Genomic DNA, 18683 nt, shown 5'->3' on the forward strand with positions numbered 1-18683 from the left:
GCTCTGATTCTCCAGCAATTCAGAGCAAATCCTTGAATCCTTGGATCAGCATCCAAAGCAATGCTTCAGCTGCAGCAATCAAACTTGCATTTTCTTCAGGAAATGGCCCTCTCTAGTTAGAGTTAGTTTTTCCTTAATAAAACGTAAATAATGTTTAAGGTGGGCTGATCCGGGGCTGCAACTGCAACCGGAAATTACGTCACCACAAGACTTCTAAACACGTGTTTATTTTGTTCACTTTATCTTCTCGATTTTGTCGTAAAAGTGCATAATAGTGCAACAGTAACGTTTATTTTTTTGTTTTGTGTGGGTTATTAATTTACAAGGATTTAAAAGAAAAATCCGACCTGCCGTCTGTTTTAGGCTAATTTCAGACACAGCAGCAGCCGCCGCAGCAGCAGCAGCAATGGCAGCCGGGCGGTGAGACACATGTCACAACAGACTGTGAGCCGAATAACTTTTACCCTGGGGCCGCGAAAGACGACACATAAACAACATGTCTCGCCACAGAAATGTTCGGGGTTACAACTACGATGAAGGTACATTACTGTAGTAAGAAGTTGGAGTCGCTAACATGGCAAGGCCTCAAAGCGCCAAACTCGTTAGCCGCTAAGCTAAAATACACAGTTGTTGATTGTAGGTGATAGCTGCTAACGCTAGCTAGTTTAGTTGGCAGGATAACACTGCTGTCGTGTCACTTGGCACGCAGCAGATGCTAAATTACACCGCTGTATCAGTATTTACGTGTATACACAACATTTGAGACTTATATTACAACAGCAAACATCGACGTGATGTGTTCATGACGAATAATGTTGCTGTGTTTACTTTCGTTAAAGACAGCTACATAGCTAGCGTGCTCTGTATGTATGCTAATCAATGATTTAGTATCTTTGTGACCATCTAACTTATTGTTTAGTAAGGTATATTGACTTGATTGAAGTCTTGCAGAGTTTTGCTCAAGCCTGCTGTTATTTATATGACTATAGAAATTAACCTCGTTCCAGCACCACTGCCTGTTGTGCATTCTTAAAAATGCTGACAAAGCAACGTGACAGCTGTCACAAAGGACTTTTACAACTACATTCTGTACACAAATATGTTTGTACAATGCTGAGCTAAAGAGCATATTTGAGCATTTGTTGTTGTTTTTTTCCCTCTAGACTTTGAAGATGATGACATGTATGGACAGTCTGTGGATGATGACTATTGTATATCACCAGCAACAGGTTGGTTATTACTAAATGTGAATTTGTAACATGTAAGTTTATAAACTCTCAGCACTGAATTCATTTCTTCCTGACAAACACAACATAAGTTGTTTTCTTAAATTAATTGACTGTGAGTCAATGAACAATTTTATTATATTTTCATATATATTACAAAAATAAGTGTTATTGTGTGTAACAAGCGACTAAGAGATGATGTTTTTGGTTTATGTCCAGCGAATCAGTTCATCTACTCACGTCAAGAGAGGCAAGCGCCAAAGGAGGAGCCTTTAGAAGAGGAAGAGTATGAAGATGAGGATGTTCCTATGTCTCCTACTGTCAACCACAACCTTGACCCTCTTGATCAAGGTAGTTAATATAATTTGTGATGTTTTTTTTGTAATTTATGAACATTTCCTTTCAATTTTATTTGAGAATGTGAGAATTGAATACATTAAAACCCTGGTGAGTTTGACATATTTAAATGTTGATGTATTTTTCTTTGATTAATCAGTAATTGATGTCTGGATGACAGATAACAAAGTAGTGTCTGTGTCTACCTTCTGTGTTGTAGCCAAACTGTATTCTTGCCTGGACCAAATGAGGGCCGTTTTGGGAGATTCAGTTCCAGACTCTGTCCTGAGTCAGGCAGCCATAAAATGTGGATTCGACCCACAGAGGGCTCTGGATGCAGTTCTCTCTGGGGATGCTCAAACAGCCCAAGTCAACAAAAGTGGGACTGCAGAGATGCCTTCAGTAATGAGAGTTAGCCAGGAGAAAGCACCACTTCCACAAAGAACCAAACCGGAGGCCGTGGCTGAGAAAGGTACGCCTGGAGTATATTAATATAAGATCATTTTAATGGTTAAAAAAAATGTTAATTCTGAGAGTCACTGTACTAACATGTTGGGGTGATGTTTATTAATCATATCATTATCATTTAAGGACTTCTTAAATTGTTTAATAAATACAACACAGGATCTTGATAATTAACCAGCACAAAATTAGTCTTTCAGTTCACACACTGTAATTTTCCTTTAAGGAAAGTAGCTCATTCCTAAGCACTGAATAAAGTTCTTTCAATTTGCATTTGGCATGTTCTTTATATAAAAACTATAATTTCAGTGAAGGCAAATTTTTCCAGGTTGTGGGTTCAGACAGGAAATGCAAGCAGCCTCTGATTCTTTTCAGCTATTAACTACTAACTAACTGGGGTGTTCAGACAGTGGCCCCTCAACCACAGTAGATCTTCACAGCTGGCTTGTGAGCTGCAGTGGTAGTTTTTGCACAAGCGTGTGTGATGACACCTTTAAGACATGCAAATGTTTAACAAAGTGCCTTTTTTTCTGTTGTTCTTCTCTCTTGTTTATGGTACAACTCTGCTGTGTGGTTCTCTTCTCCCTCCTCTTCGACACCTGCCCTTGGCTTTTGTAAGGTAAGGAGCCTGCTTGGCTGCCTCTCACACAGACATTACATCCCAAGCACATAAACTTCAGACTGATGGGCGCAAAAGTACACATCTGAACGTGTTAACGAGTGCACTTAATTTAGGTGGCCTCTTATCTCAGCGTATGGCCGTCCCGGTGGTTGGCAGCAGTGAAAAGCATAATGTTAACCATAAAAGTGTTAGTCCAGACATTAGCAGCAGTATCAGTCTGGCACAGCTCATGTCTGAGCATGAGCAAAAGAGTAAGGGGACAAAAGTACCTGAAACGCGGCAAGGTTTGAACGTTCCTTCTCTAGGTACTTTGACCGCTAATTCACCACCGTCCATTTTGTCAAACCAGAATACTCTTTCACTGGGAACACTGGCATCCTTAACCATGTCTACAGCATCTACCACCTCAGCTCCCTCCATCCTTTCAGTTTCCCTCTGTAATTTGTCATTAAACAACCCCAAACCAACAATGGCAAGTTCGTCTGTGGCTGCTCCCCCTGGGTTTGGGAGCCTCAGTTTTGGCCTGCACAGCACTCAGCCCTCAAAGACAGTTGGGACAGAAGGCAGAGTTGATCCTAAGGGAAGCTTGTCTTTGGCTAATTTAATCCAGGAGCACTCGAACCGCAGCAACACTCTCTCTACTTCCCATAGCAGCATTCCTTCTGTAAAGTGTCAGGGAGCCGCTGCAAAAGCACAAACGGTCTCACTTTCTGAGCTTGCTTCACAGCACCAAAAAAGAGGGATTCACCCTCAGTCACAAAGCACTGAAACATCAACAAATGCACTCTCCTGCCTTGGTGGTACTGCGTCATTATCTCAGCTTGGCCTGCAGCATCAAACCTTAGCTTCCTGTAACCCCTTCAGCACTGAATCTACAGCAAATGCACTGAAGAAACCACCTGGCCTCTCTGAGCAGCTCTCTTTGTCACAGTTGCTGTCAGAACACAAAGCAAAAACCTCAACCACCTCAAATGGGTCACAGTACTCCCTCACCTCCCTCCTTTCACCAGCAAAACCAGAGAAAGCTGGTGTGATAGCAGAAAGTACTACAGAGGGTGGGACCCAGCACAACCAAAAACCATGCCATCAAATTGCCAAGACACATATGCCAGGACAGACTATTGATTTGAGCTCCCTCATGGCTCGGACGCATGCAGCAGGCCCTCATCTGCTTGACAGTGACCTACGCTCACCATCCTCCCCAACTCCTGGTGCCCTAGGGCTGGATGTTTCTGTTTTTGCACAACCTTCAGTATTTGCGATCACTTTGTCTGTTCAAAGTCGCCGGCAACTGAAGAGGAAGAGAAATATGTCGAAGGCAAAAGTAAAAGTTCCAAGATCAGGAAGTGGTTACCAATCTTTTTGCGAATCACTGGACAAACCTACAGAGCAGCTCGCTCCCTCTATTGTACCTTTCCGCTTTGACACACCTTCACCTGACGACATCGTCCGCGCTAATCAGAAGAAGGCTTTCACAAGGTAGTCATGAGGAATGCACTTACTTCGACTGTGATGAACTTCGTTACGGAACAAAACTTTAGATCTTCTGGGACCTCTTCAGGGAGACGATGGCCTCTGGATTGCCAGCCTTTATATCTGTGTCCCACAGACAAATCCTGACTTTTGAGGGGACAAAACGATGACAGATCATAATACCTGCTCTTATCTCTTGCTAAAGGATGCTACAACATTTCATTTTTATGCGCACACACATCTTAGCACATACAGAACAGTGATGTATAGGTCAGAAATGAACACTACTCAGTGTCTTTGGCTGCTTGGAAATATTTGCAGCCAGGTAAAATCTTTCACTGGACTGATATTTTTAGACATTTTAGATTTTTTTCATGTTAGTTAGATTTTTCTTACATTTTAAAATTTGAGTCTTATCGTGTATGATTTGATGGCCGATGGCTTTTTAATTTTTGTATAACCACAAAGTTCTTAACCAGGGAAACTTAAAGTATATCTCTTTTGACCTCTTTTCTACTCTGAGCTGCCTGAACCCTGGAAAAAAAGGTTGACTTTGTTTGCAGGTGTGCTGCAGCTATTGGAATATGGATCAGTTAACCATTGTGCTGGTTTACTGCTGCCTGTGTTTGAGATCATGAGGTTGACTTTTTTTTTTTTTTTTGGTTTGGAGGACACCTGGAGATTTTCCCATGGGGGAACAAGAACACACAGATATACATGCACGTGCATGCAGACACACACACAGACAGACAAGTGGATGCTTTTAACTGCTTAAAACAACAAAATAAGTTGGTTTAAGTTGAATGCAAACACTATGACTAAAAACTACTGAATGAGTCAAATGGTTGCATTTAAACTTGTAGCTTTTAATATGACAATGTACACATAGGTTTCATTTACTTTAGGTGTGTCTTCACACACTGCCAGAGGTTCATTTGTAAATTCTGAAATAAAGATGTGTAATGATATGTACCTCTGTGTAGGTGTATATGTGTGCTTTTGTGTGTAAGGCTTCAGCCCTCTATTCCTACCTTATATTTTTAAAATATGAGTATTTATCTTTGTAATGAGCCCATACTAAAGGAAGGACTAGTGGAGTCAGTGTATAATATTTAGACTTTAATTTGAATGTCTGTCTGAACTGCATGCAGCTCTAAAGGGTTAGGTTTCTTAAAGCGTCACGTTCTTATTTAGCGGTGCTGGTTTGTGAGGGACTTTCCCTTTAAACAACAAGCATGTTTAAGACCTTAGACTGAAACTACGTTCAAGATGTCCTATATCAATATTTGCAAGTCTTTTAGCCTAAAAACTGGTGTTTTTCTTAATATTGTTATTGTTAAAGGCAAAGTCATGTTCTTGCACTGCTTCTTTGTTGTCTGTAAGGTTCGTTCTCTATAGGTGAAAAGGTGTGGTTCGGGTTAGATGCATGTAAACTTTATACAGGTGCAGAATGCTGAGTGAGCTAGACCCTCAAGGTGTCAAACAGAGTGCACAGCCTGAGGGAAAGGACAAATAAAATTAGGTAATAATGACAAGTCAAACATTAGAGGCCAAACAGGTTTCTCAGTGCATCCTGGGGGTATCATGTTTGGAAATAATAAGAGACTTTGTGGTGTGTTTTGTGAGTGAATGTGTCTTATTAAGAAGTAGGTTTGTCCAGTGACTGTTTTGTCCTGTTCTCTTAAGGCGAGCCAGTGTGTGGGTTTTTAGCAGGAAGCTGCTGCTGTCTTGGAGAAAATGTCACGCCAAGCACACATCGACTCTGCACAGCAGCCGATCATCTTACTCTTGTGTGTCTTACACCACCTACGTAGGAAAATCTGATCATGTCTCTCAGCTTTCACAGCTTTGTCAAAGGCTGTCACAGATCAAATCATTTTGTGTCTTTACAGGCTCTGCAGTTCTGCAAGGCGTACATGTTGCACAAACATTTGTTTTTGTTGTGTTGTGGTACCAGCACTGGAAAACACCATTTTACTCAGTAAGTGGTCAAAAGACAGCAGGTGCATTTGGACTCAGTGCAAGTTCTTTGTTGTGGTGCACTTAAGTTAAAGGACAAAAAAAAGCTCAGAGGGAAACATGGTTCTTGACTCAAATGGAAAAAGTTACATTCATGGGATAGGAAATGTAAGAGTTTACTTATGTGCTATAGTTGAAGGCAACAAAGTGTTTACAGAAGACGTGCAGCATGCATTAAATAATAATTTTATTCATGTTATTTAACATTAGACAATCATTAAACCATGAGCTTCTGTATTGCTTATCGGCAAGTGTGGATGTTTCTTGTTTATAGTTGTGTTATTATAGATGTTGGTAGTAGACTTGTTTGAAGCTTTGCTTGCTCAAGTTGGAAACTTTAAGTGTAGGTGATGCTTACATTCAAGTAACTGCAGATATTTTCACGCACAATCCTTGTTTGGCCTCTCTATTGCTAGTTTAGTTTTTTCACCCATTCACTAGTCTCCTCCAGTAAGACAATAGATTTGGTAATCATGAAATTTGGATTTTGGTTATCTGTCATTGTAGGTTTTATGAAACGGAATTGTAAAAAAAAAAAGAAAGTAACACACTAGGTAACAAGTACAGTGTGGGTGACAGCTTCACAGGCCTTAATCTGTAGCAAACTACTGTGGGTACAAAAGAGGACAGGGCTCTAGATATCAGCATTTTCCTTTTAATGATTTCTGCCCACAGACAGAATGATGACTCAAAATATGGGTTTTAATAGCAGTCATCATACAGCCCTGTGATCCATGAGAATCTGTGTTTGGCCCCTTCCAACAGTTTCCTCTGTGTATGAGTCAATGAAAATTATCCTCACTGTATCATCACAATGCCAAAATAATGCACACAAAGTTTTATGTTTATGGTTATTATTCAAGTCTTCGAGTCTTTCTTATCACTTGTTCAGGTAAGCAGCAGAGCACAACAGAAAGTTGTTATCCTGAACAAAAGGTCACCTGAAAAAGGCAAGACAGTTGTTTTAGTTAACTATTTAAAGTGCCAGACATTCATACTGTGTTATGAAATCTAAAAAGAGTTACAGATAGCTTTGTGTGACTCAAGGTTCACTGTCTGATGCGTAAGTGGGAAGTGAAGGATGAAATGTTCAGTGGTGATAGTGGTACTAACGCTGTCTGTGTGATTCATCCTGAAAGGGGCCACGCAGGTCCTACACAAAGCTTTTCCCTCAGCCAGCCACTTATTTCCTTCCTTTACAATCATTTTCATTCATGTCTTTGTCTAATTTTAAAATATGAATGAATTTTTGACTCTGTTTTGCTCAGTGACCTTTCACTCTAAAAAAAAAGTTTTTTTAAATAAATTTAATAAAAATGCTCAAACAAGGGATTTCAGCCATATGCATAGAGCTTCATGTCCCTGAGGATGTTTGTCACAGCGCTAATCTGAAATAGCTGACCTTGTACCAGGTAAAGTTGCCCTGAGGCTGAGCAGAGTTCTGATCTTTTGCAGGTTTTAGCGGCCTCTAGTGGTAGCTAGGCCATTTCTTTGCTGCTGAATTTAATTTGCTGAATGTGTCACTAATAAATCACCTGAGTAAATCGCCCTCTGTCCACTTTTGGATCCGAATATTTACACTTGTTCCTTGTCTTGCAGAGCTGTCAGACGTTCCATTACTCAAATTTCCTTTCTTTTTTGTTTTTGCCTGCACTTCTGTGTGTGGTTGGGGGGGGCGGAAGAAATAATGTTTGCATATCCTGGGCGGCCTCCTCTTTTTCTGTGCTCAGTTGGGCCCTCAGGCCAAAGAGTACAAATGACTCACTCATTCTTAGTCACTGCAAGGGTCCCCTGTACTGGTGAAATCCTGGATGGGAGGATGCCAACTGTTTACCTGGTAGTCCAAACAGTGTAAAGAGATCCTGCTTGGAGCCTCAGAGGCTGATTGCACTGAAGAGTTGTTCTCATGCCACCCTCTTGCTAATGCTTCCCCCGAGGCCAGTTACCAGAAGAATTATCTAGCGAGCGAGTTGTTTGCAAAGGTGTTGCAGTCTTTCGACTGAGTGACATGTCCGGTAGCTAAAAAAAAAAAGGGGGACAGTTTATTGCTTAAGACCTCGGGCCGTGTAGCAGGGTGTGTCCGTGTGTTTTCCTCCCAGGTTATGACATATCGGTAAATAAAAGCCACCTACTATTTTCTTGCTATCTAATGAAATCATGTGTTTCACAGCTGGTGAAGCAGACCAGTGTCCTGTTTGGCACAGGTGGTAGAAACCTTCATGCCATTGACTGCATGGGAACAAGGAAACTACCCCCCCCCCCCCAGCTGCAGGAAGGCCCAGAAGCAGAATTCCCCAAAGATTACATTTTCTGTCATGTAGGCAACACTAAATGATAAATTTCTGTAATAATCATTTTTAAGTATTAATGAAACATTTTGTGTAGATCTTAACAAAAAACAGTTTTATATTAGATGCACCTCTGCTTTCATTGTTCTTTCTTTTCCACACTTTGAGCAGATGTGGATCAGTGTGTGGGTATCTCATTGCGTTAAGAAAAGTGTGGTGTGCTGCCTGACTGGTGCATCAGTGTTTCAGAGTGAAAGGGACTTTTTCCCTTCATGCAGCGCCAGTCATTCAGAGAGTGCTGGGTTAGAGAAAGTCCATTAATAATTCTGTTGAATCATACCACTTTACTCTCATTTTCCCTCAGGGTATGTCATTTTTTATGATGAATGAAATATATAGAACATGTAGGGGGATACACAAGATATTAGTAAAGTTTTTGCAATATTTGCTTTAGCAGAAGACGGTGAAATTTTCCAGCTTAGTTAAGGTCCTGTGACACAGATGTTCCATAGAAATCAATGTGATTTTCTGACATTTATGCTGTTTTAGACAAAAGAACAATTAAAAATGCATTTCATGACTTAACTTCTTCAGGTTGTAAAGAAATCAGCCAGTCTGCGGTACTAATATGAATGTGTTTGTGTGATCATTTCACCTCGAGCCCTGCACTTTCTGAGGTGACACCTTCTCAAAAGATTCATTCTGTGAATTGCTGTGTCACACACTGATCTATTTACGTGGAGACAGGAGGCAACGGCCACTTCTGAAATTAACCCTTTCTGAGCCAGGATGTGACTGCCACACACATACGTGTACAATACGCAGTAGGCTTGGCTGTGCAGCCCAGTCTAAATGAATCAGTAACAGGTTGATATGACTGGAACTGGTGGCCATTTGGGACTGGGATGACAAAGCAATGACCTCAAGTTGCGCTCTTGCAGAATATAGACCGGCAATCAGATAGATAGGAAGCAGGGTGCAACTGATTGCATAGTGTTCTGTCAGTACTCCTAAGAGTTCTATATTCTATTCTATGTACTAATTTGATACTGTATGCATCAGCTTTCAACTGTGCACTGCGAAAGGGTCATCTATGTCTTAACACAACATCTAGCTGATTTAAAATATGATTAAACATTAAATGATGATGTCTTAGGTCTGAAAAAAGCTGTCTCATGCTTAGACAAACGGTGAAACTGAGGCTGCTGCTCTGACTGTAAATGATAAACTGATTATTGAAAGTGTGAGCGCTGGCAACAATGAGTCACGGATGCCTTATTTTTTTTTGCTCTCTTAGCTAAAAGCAGAGATGCGTCCCATACCAAAATGGAATCTGAAGTGGTACCCAAAGTGGCCCGCATGACTGTCTCTGGGAAGAAGCAGACCATGGGCTTCGATGTTCCGAGGTATCTAGTTCTCTTTAAGAAAACATATAAACAGCGGTAAAGTCCTTTTCCTCCTTTTACATGTAATGTGAATAAACTTTAAATTGTCTCTGTAGTACGGGGGAGAACGGCGTTGTCGCAACTACTCCACGCAGAGGACCCACCCCTGAAAATGCCACTGCGACATCTGCCTCTGAGGCCACCTCCAAACGTCCTGAGACTCCATCTAAAGGCTCAAACGGGGACGAGCCGTCCTCAGGTCCAACGCCTGCCCGTTCTTCTGGGAAAGCTCGACAGTCGATCAATATCAAGGCTGAGCTGGAGAAGAGACAGGGCGGCAAACCCCTGTTGAATCTGGTGGTTATAGGTAATTGGTGAAGACTCCTAACAATGTGCACAGAACTATATAACAACACTTTTCCCCACATATATTATGCTCAATGTATCATCACATACATTTTATACATGCCTGCTCCTACAGTGCACACATTGGTCTCTGATTATATACTCTAAATATTAATAGGATCATTTTATTTCATGCCTTTGAAGCTTCAGAAGCTTCTTACAGTTTGAAAATACAGTATAGGTGTACCAGAAGACAGATCAGGTTTTCCCCTTGTGTTCTCGTGCTGATCCGTGCCATCTGCTGTTTCAATTTACATTGCATTTCGATGCTCCTTTTTTGGTGTCCTTTTTTGGTGCACATATATCAAAGTTAAATGAGTCTAACTAAAGACCTGCACAGTTGCTCAATCATATTTTCTCGTTCTCAGAAAAAAGTGACTTGGTAGTTTCAGAAGTGCAGATGATTCTAGTTTCCCACAGCCTATGAAACGTTTCGTTTTACCCCCCCCCACCCCCCCTTCATCCTTCTTCCCATTTTCGTCTTCCTTATCTTGTGCAATTGTACTTATTTCCTACTCCTGTCTCATTTCCCCTTGCCGTGTTTTATTGTCTTGTCTTTTCTTTCCGTTTTTTTCTCATCCCTCACTCCCTCCCTCCTCTGTGTCCTCATTCTTCACACCTTCTGTTGCTTTCTTTCGTCACTCCTCTTCCATTATTACTCAACTCTCTTTCTTTGCAGGTCATGTGGATGCAGGTAAAAGCACACTGATGGGCCATCTATTATATTTGCTTGGCAATGTCAACAAGCGTACCATGCACAAGTATGAGCAGGAGTCGAAAAAGGCAGGAAAAGCCTCCTTTGCCTATGCGTGGGTACTGGATGAAACTGGCGAGGAGAGAGACAGGTACACTTTGACCATGAATTCGCATGCAAAGACAAGAAAAGAATTATTTTGACATGTGGTCAGTAGCCTGACCCTACTGCTTAGTTGCCTAGTTGTCCCTATTCTGTTATAATCTAGTGTATTTTTTTGGTATTTTTCATTAGAACGTTGAGCTAATCAAACATGTTGTTGTTGTACAGTACATGTCCCCTGCTTGCATTCTCTACCCTTGATATTGAGTGAAACGGAAGCGAAATATTGCAGAAACAGAAAGTGACTTGGGTGGGAACCTCCTATATATTCCTTTATTAGTAACTTCTGAAATAAATACGTAACACTTGAGCCTCGCCCACTGCAGTTGACCATAATGCATTTGATTTAAATCTACTATACAGTCCCCTTATATAACACTTACCAGTTTAGTCAGTTTTATTTAAACTTTATTTGTCACTCCTGTATGTACAGTAAGTGTTTATGTACTTTGCTGATGATTTTTGCCCTTAACTGAATTTTTGTGTTTTGCTCCAGAGGGGTGACCATGGATGTGGGCATGACTAAGTTTGAGACAATCTCTAAAGTGGTGACTCTGATGGATGCGCCAGGGCACAAAGATTTCATTCCCAACATGATCACAGGAGCTGCACAGGTACTCAACACAAATCATTTCAAGCAGCCTGCACAATTCAAAACCTTATATATATGTATATATATATATATATATATAAATCCTGATATGTTGCTATATATTTTAATGCAACATTGACATGTGTCATTTATTTAGACATATTATTTAATGATGAATGAATGAATGATGACTAGCTCCAAATACAATCAATCATCAAATTGATCACCTCTTGAATAAAATGGTCTCTGTCCCTCCCTCTGTGCAGTGATCTCCTGCCACACCCAGCGTGATTAGAAGTAACTGTGGTGGTTTTGGGTGTTGGTGGTACAAGGTGTTTTGCAGACATGGGTGTGCTTGTTGGTCTTCCTTTAAGCAAACGTGTGCAATTTCGCTTTTTACCATATGACTGTCTTCACATTCGGGCTCTTTGAGTAGTGACTAAGGGGTTTCTGTTTTAGTCTGATGAGGTTGGTAGGCTCTCATGTCATGTGCTGGCAGTTTTTCAGCCTGTCAGCTCCAATAAAGCATAAATCTAAACTATGTCATCCAGAAAAAATACTGAATGAGTATTGCTTTTATCACAATTTAGATTGAATCTGTTTAAAATGAAGACTCACAAAAGTCTACAGGCATGTTGATAAACCTCTCATAGGAATGTGAATTGTAAGAATTGAGCATCTAGTGTGACTGTTTATGAGCCTGCCCCATCAAGAATCTTATACGATTTGATAGTGTAAGGAATGCTTTACACACTCTAAAGCATCACACATGTTTAAATGCTGACCTTTGGCTATTGAAATACGAACAGAACTAAGTTTGAGAGTCTTCTTCTTGCATACCCCTGCCTCAGCAGAAAACAGATGCACATGTTTTTTTTATCTTTCCCCTCGGCTCTCTCTCCAGGCTGATGTGGCGGTGCTGGTAGTGGATGCCAGCAGAGGAGAGTTTGAGGCAGGCTTCGAGGCAGGTGGGCAAACCAGAGAGCATGCCTTGCTGGTGCGCTCGCTCGGTGTTACTCAGCTGGCTGTAGCGGTCAACAAGATGGACCAGGTCAGTTCTGCTTCACACTCTGGGGATAATTTTCAATATAAATGGTTTAATCCTTAAACACTATAATACATCTGTGTATGTATGTACCTGCAAAAAAGCATTAGAAGTAACAGTCATGAATGCACAGTGAGACACACAGATATGCAGCAGAAGTTCATATTCTGTTCTGCAAATAATATAAAGACTTTGCTGTTACTCTCAGGAGTGTGTGTGAGATTTTTTTATTATTGTTTCCTATACTGGCCTGTCGGTTGCTGACACATTTCCATTTCAAAGCCATGCTGAAGATGAAACTTTCTTTCTGTGTATTTTTTCCAATACAAACTAGGTAAACTGGCAACAAGAGCGGTTCCAAGAAATCATCTCGAAACTTGGCCATTTTCTTAAGCAGGCGGGATTCAAGGTGCGTTGGTTTTCGATGTTCGTTAGTATTTCTAGCTCTCTTTTGTTGTTTGATTGAACTTTTATTATTCGTGTTTCCAGGAGTCGGATGTTTTCTACATCCCCACCAGCGGCCTGTCAGGAGAAAACCTCGCCACCAGAAGTTCAGTGTCAGAACTCACCTCTTGGTACTCTGGGCCCAGCCTGCTGGAGCAGATTGGTAATGCACACTGGCACAGATCATGCTGCCCAGAGCGTTTACTGCTTTTTAACTCGGGTTTCTCTGGTGTATAGTAAAAAAAAAAAAAATACAAGGTTACAAGCTCAGTTTTCACACTCCTTCTGCAGATGTGTGAATAGACATGATTGAAATGAATCATTTTACAGATTGTCTTTAAGCAGTTCTCACTATCATTTCTAAGCTGTGGTCTTATAACTTTAAATATTTAAAAGTTTCTTTAATCTGAAAGATTTAAAAAAAAAAAAAAAAATCACTCCAGATAATTCTAGTAAGATCTTTATCATGCCCCATGCAAAAGTCTGCCAGTAAAGTGATCATTGATGCAAGAATGTGTTCGGGCTCTGAAATATTGTAGTTTCCAGAGGATATAAATATATTATCAGCACTGATCTTTTTTGCTTAAATAAATGCTTCACTATAGTTCTGTTGCCTCACCTACAGCTTTAAGGAAATATATTCACTCATATCTTGCTGTCCTTTTTCTGTCCTTGATTGGCAAAAAAACTGTTATAATGAAATTTGTTTCATATATCTACTGACTTTATGGCCTCCTACAAATGAACCTCTGCAGTGTTCCACCAAAGGGATGGACTTCATCTCTTAAGTCCATCCAAATAATTATCCATCCATCATCTGAACCCGCATCGTCCTGCAGTGCAGGGTCACAGGGGGCAGGAGCCTATCCCACCTATCTAGGGGTGAGAGGCTAAAAAAAATAATTATAATCCGTACAATTCTTTATGCATTAGCTTTTGATTCTTTCCTCTACCATAATTTGACCTAGGATAAACAACAGTCAGACCCTGTGGTACTGCCCTTGTACCTAATTAACACATGGCTATCTGTATCAGAAGATTTTTTTTAGGAAATAGTATCTTTATTTTTTCATTGGTAAAACACTTCATACAAACAAGAGTTTGTAAGAAGTTGTTTAAAGACTGTAATTCACCATATGTCGCTGCATACGCAGCCCAGCTCTGCCTAAGGACTGTTTCTTTTACATTTCTAATATTGTATGTTTCCATTGTGCTGTAAAATAATCTTGTTTTTGTCTATCTGGTATTACAATGATATGCTGAGGTCAGGATATAGAAATCTAGAACATTTGTCTGGCAAATTATAAGAATTGTCATAATGACTTATGTACTGAACTAATGCCTAGATCTCGTAGTATGTGAGACTATACATTAGAGAACCACACATATTTTTGATCAGCGAGACATAAGAGATAGATAATGTAATTTCAGGAAGTGGATAAGTAAAGATGCTGCACAAGAATTTGTAGGAATTTTAACTGACCCAATCCAGGAGTCTTTGCATGTTTAAATCTGACAGCTGGTGAAAAAAATTCAAAATGACTCACTGTAGCAATGCAGTACTGACATAAGATAACATGTTTCAAAAACATTTTCTTTAGAGGTTTGCTGCTGCATATGCCAAATCGACTGGCAAAGTGCTGATTGTCCAGTACCCGAGAAAATGAGTCAGTGTCACTGGACGTCAGACTTCTCTAAACATGTATTAGCCCTTCCTGGCACTCATTGTATACTTCCTCTTTTTCTGTTTTTTTTTTCTTTTCCTCTATAGATGCGTTCAAAGCCCCTCAGAGGTCTGTAGACAAACCCTTCCGACTGTGCGTCTCAGATGTGTTTAAAGGTAATGTCAGTGCATACTGTCCAAAAACTGTATTTTTTCTTTCTTTTCTTTAATTGCTGTTGATGCTTTTTGTTCTTTCAGACCAGGGTTCAGGCTTCTGTGTCACAGGGAAGATTGAAGCTGGTTATATTCAAACAGGAGACAGGATACTGGCAATGCCTCCCAACGAAACCTGCACAGTTAAAGGTACTCAGTGCTGGCAGTCTAGTGTGGTCATTCACACAAAACGTCCTTAAGTTGCGTTGTCTTTTCCAAAGAATTGTTGAGCACACAATAATAGTAGGTTGATAAGAGGGCTGTTAGTGTGTTTGTGAATGTGGTGCTTTACACTGCCATCCAGTGGCATCTGCGTGACTACACTTTGTCTGTACTGCAGGGATTACTTTACATGACGAGGCCCTGGACTGGGCTGCAGCAGGAGACCATGTCAGCCTGACAGTCACCGGCATGGACATCATCAAAATCAAGTACACAAATGACAACAACTAACAACAACATATAGATGCACCGGGGGGAGAAGTAGCTCTATTTTTTTTTTTTAATAAAATGATGCACGTGGCACTCCATGTTAGTTTAGAGTTACAAATGCTTGTGCAACGGCTTCCTAAATAAATAAATAAATGAGGTGCACTGGGGGCATAAATGTGAAGAACTCCTTGGAGCTGGCATCACACAGTCTATGTAAACTGGCAAATGAACAGGGAACTCTGTGTAGGCAGCATGTGGGGATGTTTGGCATTGTTTATTTACACATACACAGTGTAATGATAGAAAAAATGGTTCAAACATAGTTTCACCTCAACCTTACAGGATTACAGCTGCACTGTCCTCATATCTAATTATCATTATAACTGCTTCTTTCCAGTGTGGGCTGTGTGTTCTGTGATCCCAAGGAGCCTATTAGAGTGTGTACTCGATTCAGAGCCCGAGTTCTTCTCTTCAATATTGAGGTTCCTATCACACAAGGCTTCCCTGTAAGTGATGGCAAACAAACATGTTCTCATACACAATGAGAACATGTCACACAATGTCACCTTTGCAATTTACATTGATTTGCATTAATTTCCCCAAAAAACCTAACTCCATCCTTAATCAGTGCCCCAAACTGCACCAACCAGCCTCAGTTAACTAGTCTTTGAGCCTGATTGTCAAATTAAATTATTGCATGTGTATTAATTCTGTGTGTTTGTGCGCTTAGGTATTGTTGCATTACCAGACTGTCAGCGAGCCGGCCACTATTAGGAAACTGATTAGTGTTCTACACAAAAGCAGTGGTGAAGTCCTCAAGAAGAAACCAAAGTGAGTTTTTCATCGATTACACAAAATCTATGATTTTTTTTTTCTTTGCTTACTCCAGTTATATAAAACCTTATCTTTGCCCTAATTAAAAACAGAGTCCAGTACTGATGCTGGTCTTTGAACTTTAAACAATGGAAATGTTGAAGGAGTGCTGCACAGAGCTTAATGTCAGTGTGTGGGAAGTGGTGTGTTTATTTAAGTAGGTTGCTGTTTTTCAAAGACAAGAATAGCTAGTTTGTATAAGTATCACAGTTTATTGTAATAATTGCCCTTTCATTTATTCTTGAAGAAATATTTCTGGGCACTTAAATTCTTGTGTTCTTCCTGTTAAGGTGTTTGAGTAAAGGCATGAATGCTGTTGTGGAGATTCAGACCCAGAGGCCGGTCTCATTGGAGCTCTACAAAGACTACAAGGAACTGGGCCGCTTCATGCTGCGATATGTAGGCTCCACCATTGCTGCAGGTGTTGTCACAGAGGTAAAGCAAACAACTGAGAGGTTAATGTTTTTTAACTGTCACTCAGGTATTACTCTCTTTCTTTGGTGTTCTTAGTCACTTTGTTCTTTTTTTTTCTTTTCAGATCAAAGAATGAAAAAAAATGAAAAAAAATAAATAAAATGAATCTATCGACACCGAGCCAGCCAGTCCTCGCACTGGAGGCTGCACGCAGCCAGAGACAAAGTGCAATTCCTTGAAGAGATGCCACTCATGGAGCCGTGATATTCATCCATCCATTTCACCAGCCAGTGCAGTAGCTGCTAGCTGATCAACACTAACTGCACAAATATCAACTAATACAGTGAAACTTACCACTGTATCCTCTCTGAAGGATGATCATTGATCTTGACTATAATGACACATGCTTTTGGCTTTATTTATGGGGTGTCAAGTCCAGATTAATTCTTTTTTTTCCATAGCTGGGCTCATGTAAACAAAAAAACAAAAAAAAGCATAAAAGAACAAAATATGTCATGGAGGGGGGGACTAATGTTTACTCTAATTATGGTAGAGTAGTGGGTGAACAATAAAGGGAATCCTTAATTTCCTCTTCAATCAAAGGAGAAAGAGACAGAGTTCTTCTTTATATTAACTAAAGATATTTGAAATGCTTCTACAAAGGAGTTTTTTCATTAAAGCAGCGCCGTGCTTTTTGAAGGGCTGGTCTGTGTGTAGTTTGAAGGTGTAAACGCTGTATGTCTGTTTGAAACACGTGAAATGAACTCGACATCAGTAGCTCATCCTTTGAGTTTTGATTTGAAATGTTCCCTTTCTGTCAGCTGAATCTTTTGGCACAATTCTACACGTCAAATCAACACAAAATTCACACAAAAGTCTGATTTGATTTTTCAAAATGTAAAAGTAAGTAGGATGTGATGATGTGGAGGTTATCTTTTCTGTGATGGTGACACAGCTGGGGATGTTCCCTCTGGAGTGGAAAGTATCTAAAAATCACATCTCGGTATGACTGTCATTGCGTGCATAAAAAAGGGGGACTTACACTGCATGCACTGTCCGAAAATAAGGTTTTAAACTCTAAATTTTTTTTTAACCTCATATGCCTGTTTGTCAGTTTCACAAAATGATTATTTAAGAAAATATTTTTTTTACTTAACTAACCATTAGAAGGTTGATCACTAAGACAACCTGCCCTGTAAAAAGGACATTGAAAACAGCTACAAACAAGTATACAGTGGGGAAAAAAAAGTATTTAGTCAGCCACCAATTGTGCAAGTTCTCCCACTTAAAAAGATGAGAGAGGCCTGTAATTTTCATCATATGTATACCTGAACTATGAGAGACAAAATAAGAAAAAATGTAGAAAATCACATTGTAGGATTTTTAATGAATTAATTGGTAAATTCCTCAGTAAAAGAAGTATTTGGTCACCTACAAACAAGCAAGATTTCTGGCTCTCACAGACCTGTAACTTTTTCTTTAAGAGGCTCCTCTGTCCTCCACTCGTTACCTGTATTAATGGCATCTGTTTGGAGTCGTTATCAGTATAAAAGACACCTGTCCACAACCTCAAACAGTCACACTCCAAACTCCACTATGGCCAAGACCAAAGAGCTGTCAAAGGACACCAGAAACAAAATTGTAGACCTGCACCAGGCTGGGAAGACTGAATCTGCAATAGGTAAGCAGCTTGGTGTGAAGAAATCAACTGTGGGAGCAATTATTAGAAAATGGAAGACATACAAGACCACTGATAATCTCCCTCGATCTGGGGCTCCACGCAAGATCTCACCCCGTGGGGTCAAAATGATCACCAGAACTGTGAGCAAAAATCCCAGAACCACACGGGGGGACCTAGTGAATGACCTCCGGAGAGCTGGGACCAAAGTAACAAAAGCTACCATCAGTAACACACTGCGCCGCCAGGGACTCAAA

At 40.3% G+C, this 18683-nt stretch overlaps 1 protein-coding gene across 2 annotated transcripts; it reads left to right on the forward strand.

Annotated features, from left to right (window-relative positions):
• The first annotated feature begins 204 nt into the window (after positions 1-204).
• hbs1l (HBS1-like translational GTPase) lies at positions 205-17526 on the forward strand. Of its 2 annotated transcripts, XM_028397087.1 has the most exons (18): positions 205-539; positions 1164-1229; positions 1446-1577; positions 1783-2034; positions 9724-9832; positions 9928-10178; positions 10896-11061; positions 11569-11686; positions 12569-12715; positions 13044-13118; positions 13199-13316; positions 14925-14993; positions 15075-15179; positions 15370-15460; positions 15859-15967; positions 16192-16292; positions 16625-16769; positions 16873-17526. In XM_028397087.1, the coding sequence occupies exons 1-18, from the start codon at positions 497-499 to the stop codon at positions 16882-16884; spliced, it is 2109 nt and encodes a 702-aa protein (XP_028252888.1). In that variant the 5' UTR covers positions 205-496; the 3' UTR covers positions 16885-17526. The 2 variants fall into 2 exon arrangements, with proteins under 2 accessions (XP_028252888.1, XP_028252889.1); XM_028397088.1 differs by lacking the exons at positions 9724-9832; positions 9928-10178; positions 10896-11061; ... (9 more) ...; positions 16625-16769; positions 16873-17526 and adding an exon at positions 2649-5091.
• Positions 17527-18683: the final 1157 nt, after the last annotated feature.

This window comes from Parambassis ranga, chromosome 24 (assembly GCF_900634625.1).
Source record: "Parambassis ranga chromosome 24, fParRan2.1, whole genome shotgun sequence".
NCBI lineage: Eukaryota > Metazoa > Chordata > Actinopteri > Ambassidae > Parambassis > Parambassis ranga.

Bases quoted from the DNA above. Each gene is read 5' to 3' on its own strand.
- hbs1l (XM_028397087.1), top strand. From the start codon at position 497: ATGTCTCGCCACAGAAATGTTCGGGGTTACAACTACGATGAAG. The intron at 9,833-9,927 runs GTATCTAGTTCT...TTGTCTCTGTAG, and splicing joins ATGGGCTTCGATGTTCCGAG to TACGGGGGAGAACGGCGTTG. The intron at 13,317-14,924 runs GTAATGCACACT...TTTCCTCTATAG, and splicing joins CAGCCTGCTGGAGCAGATTG to ATGCGTTCAAAGCCCCTCAG.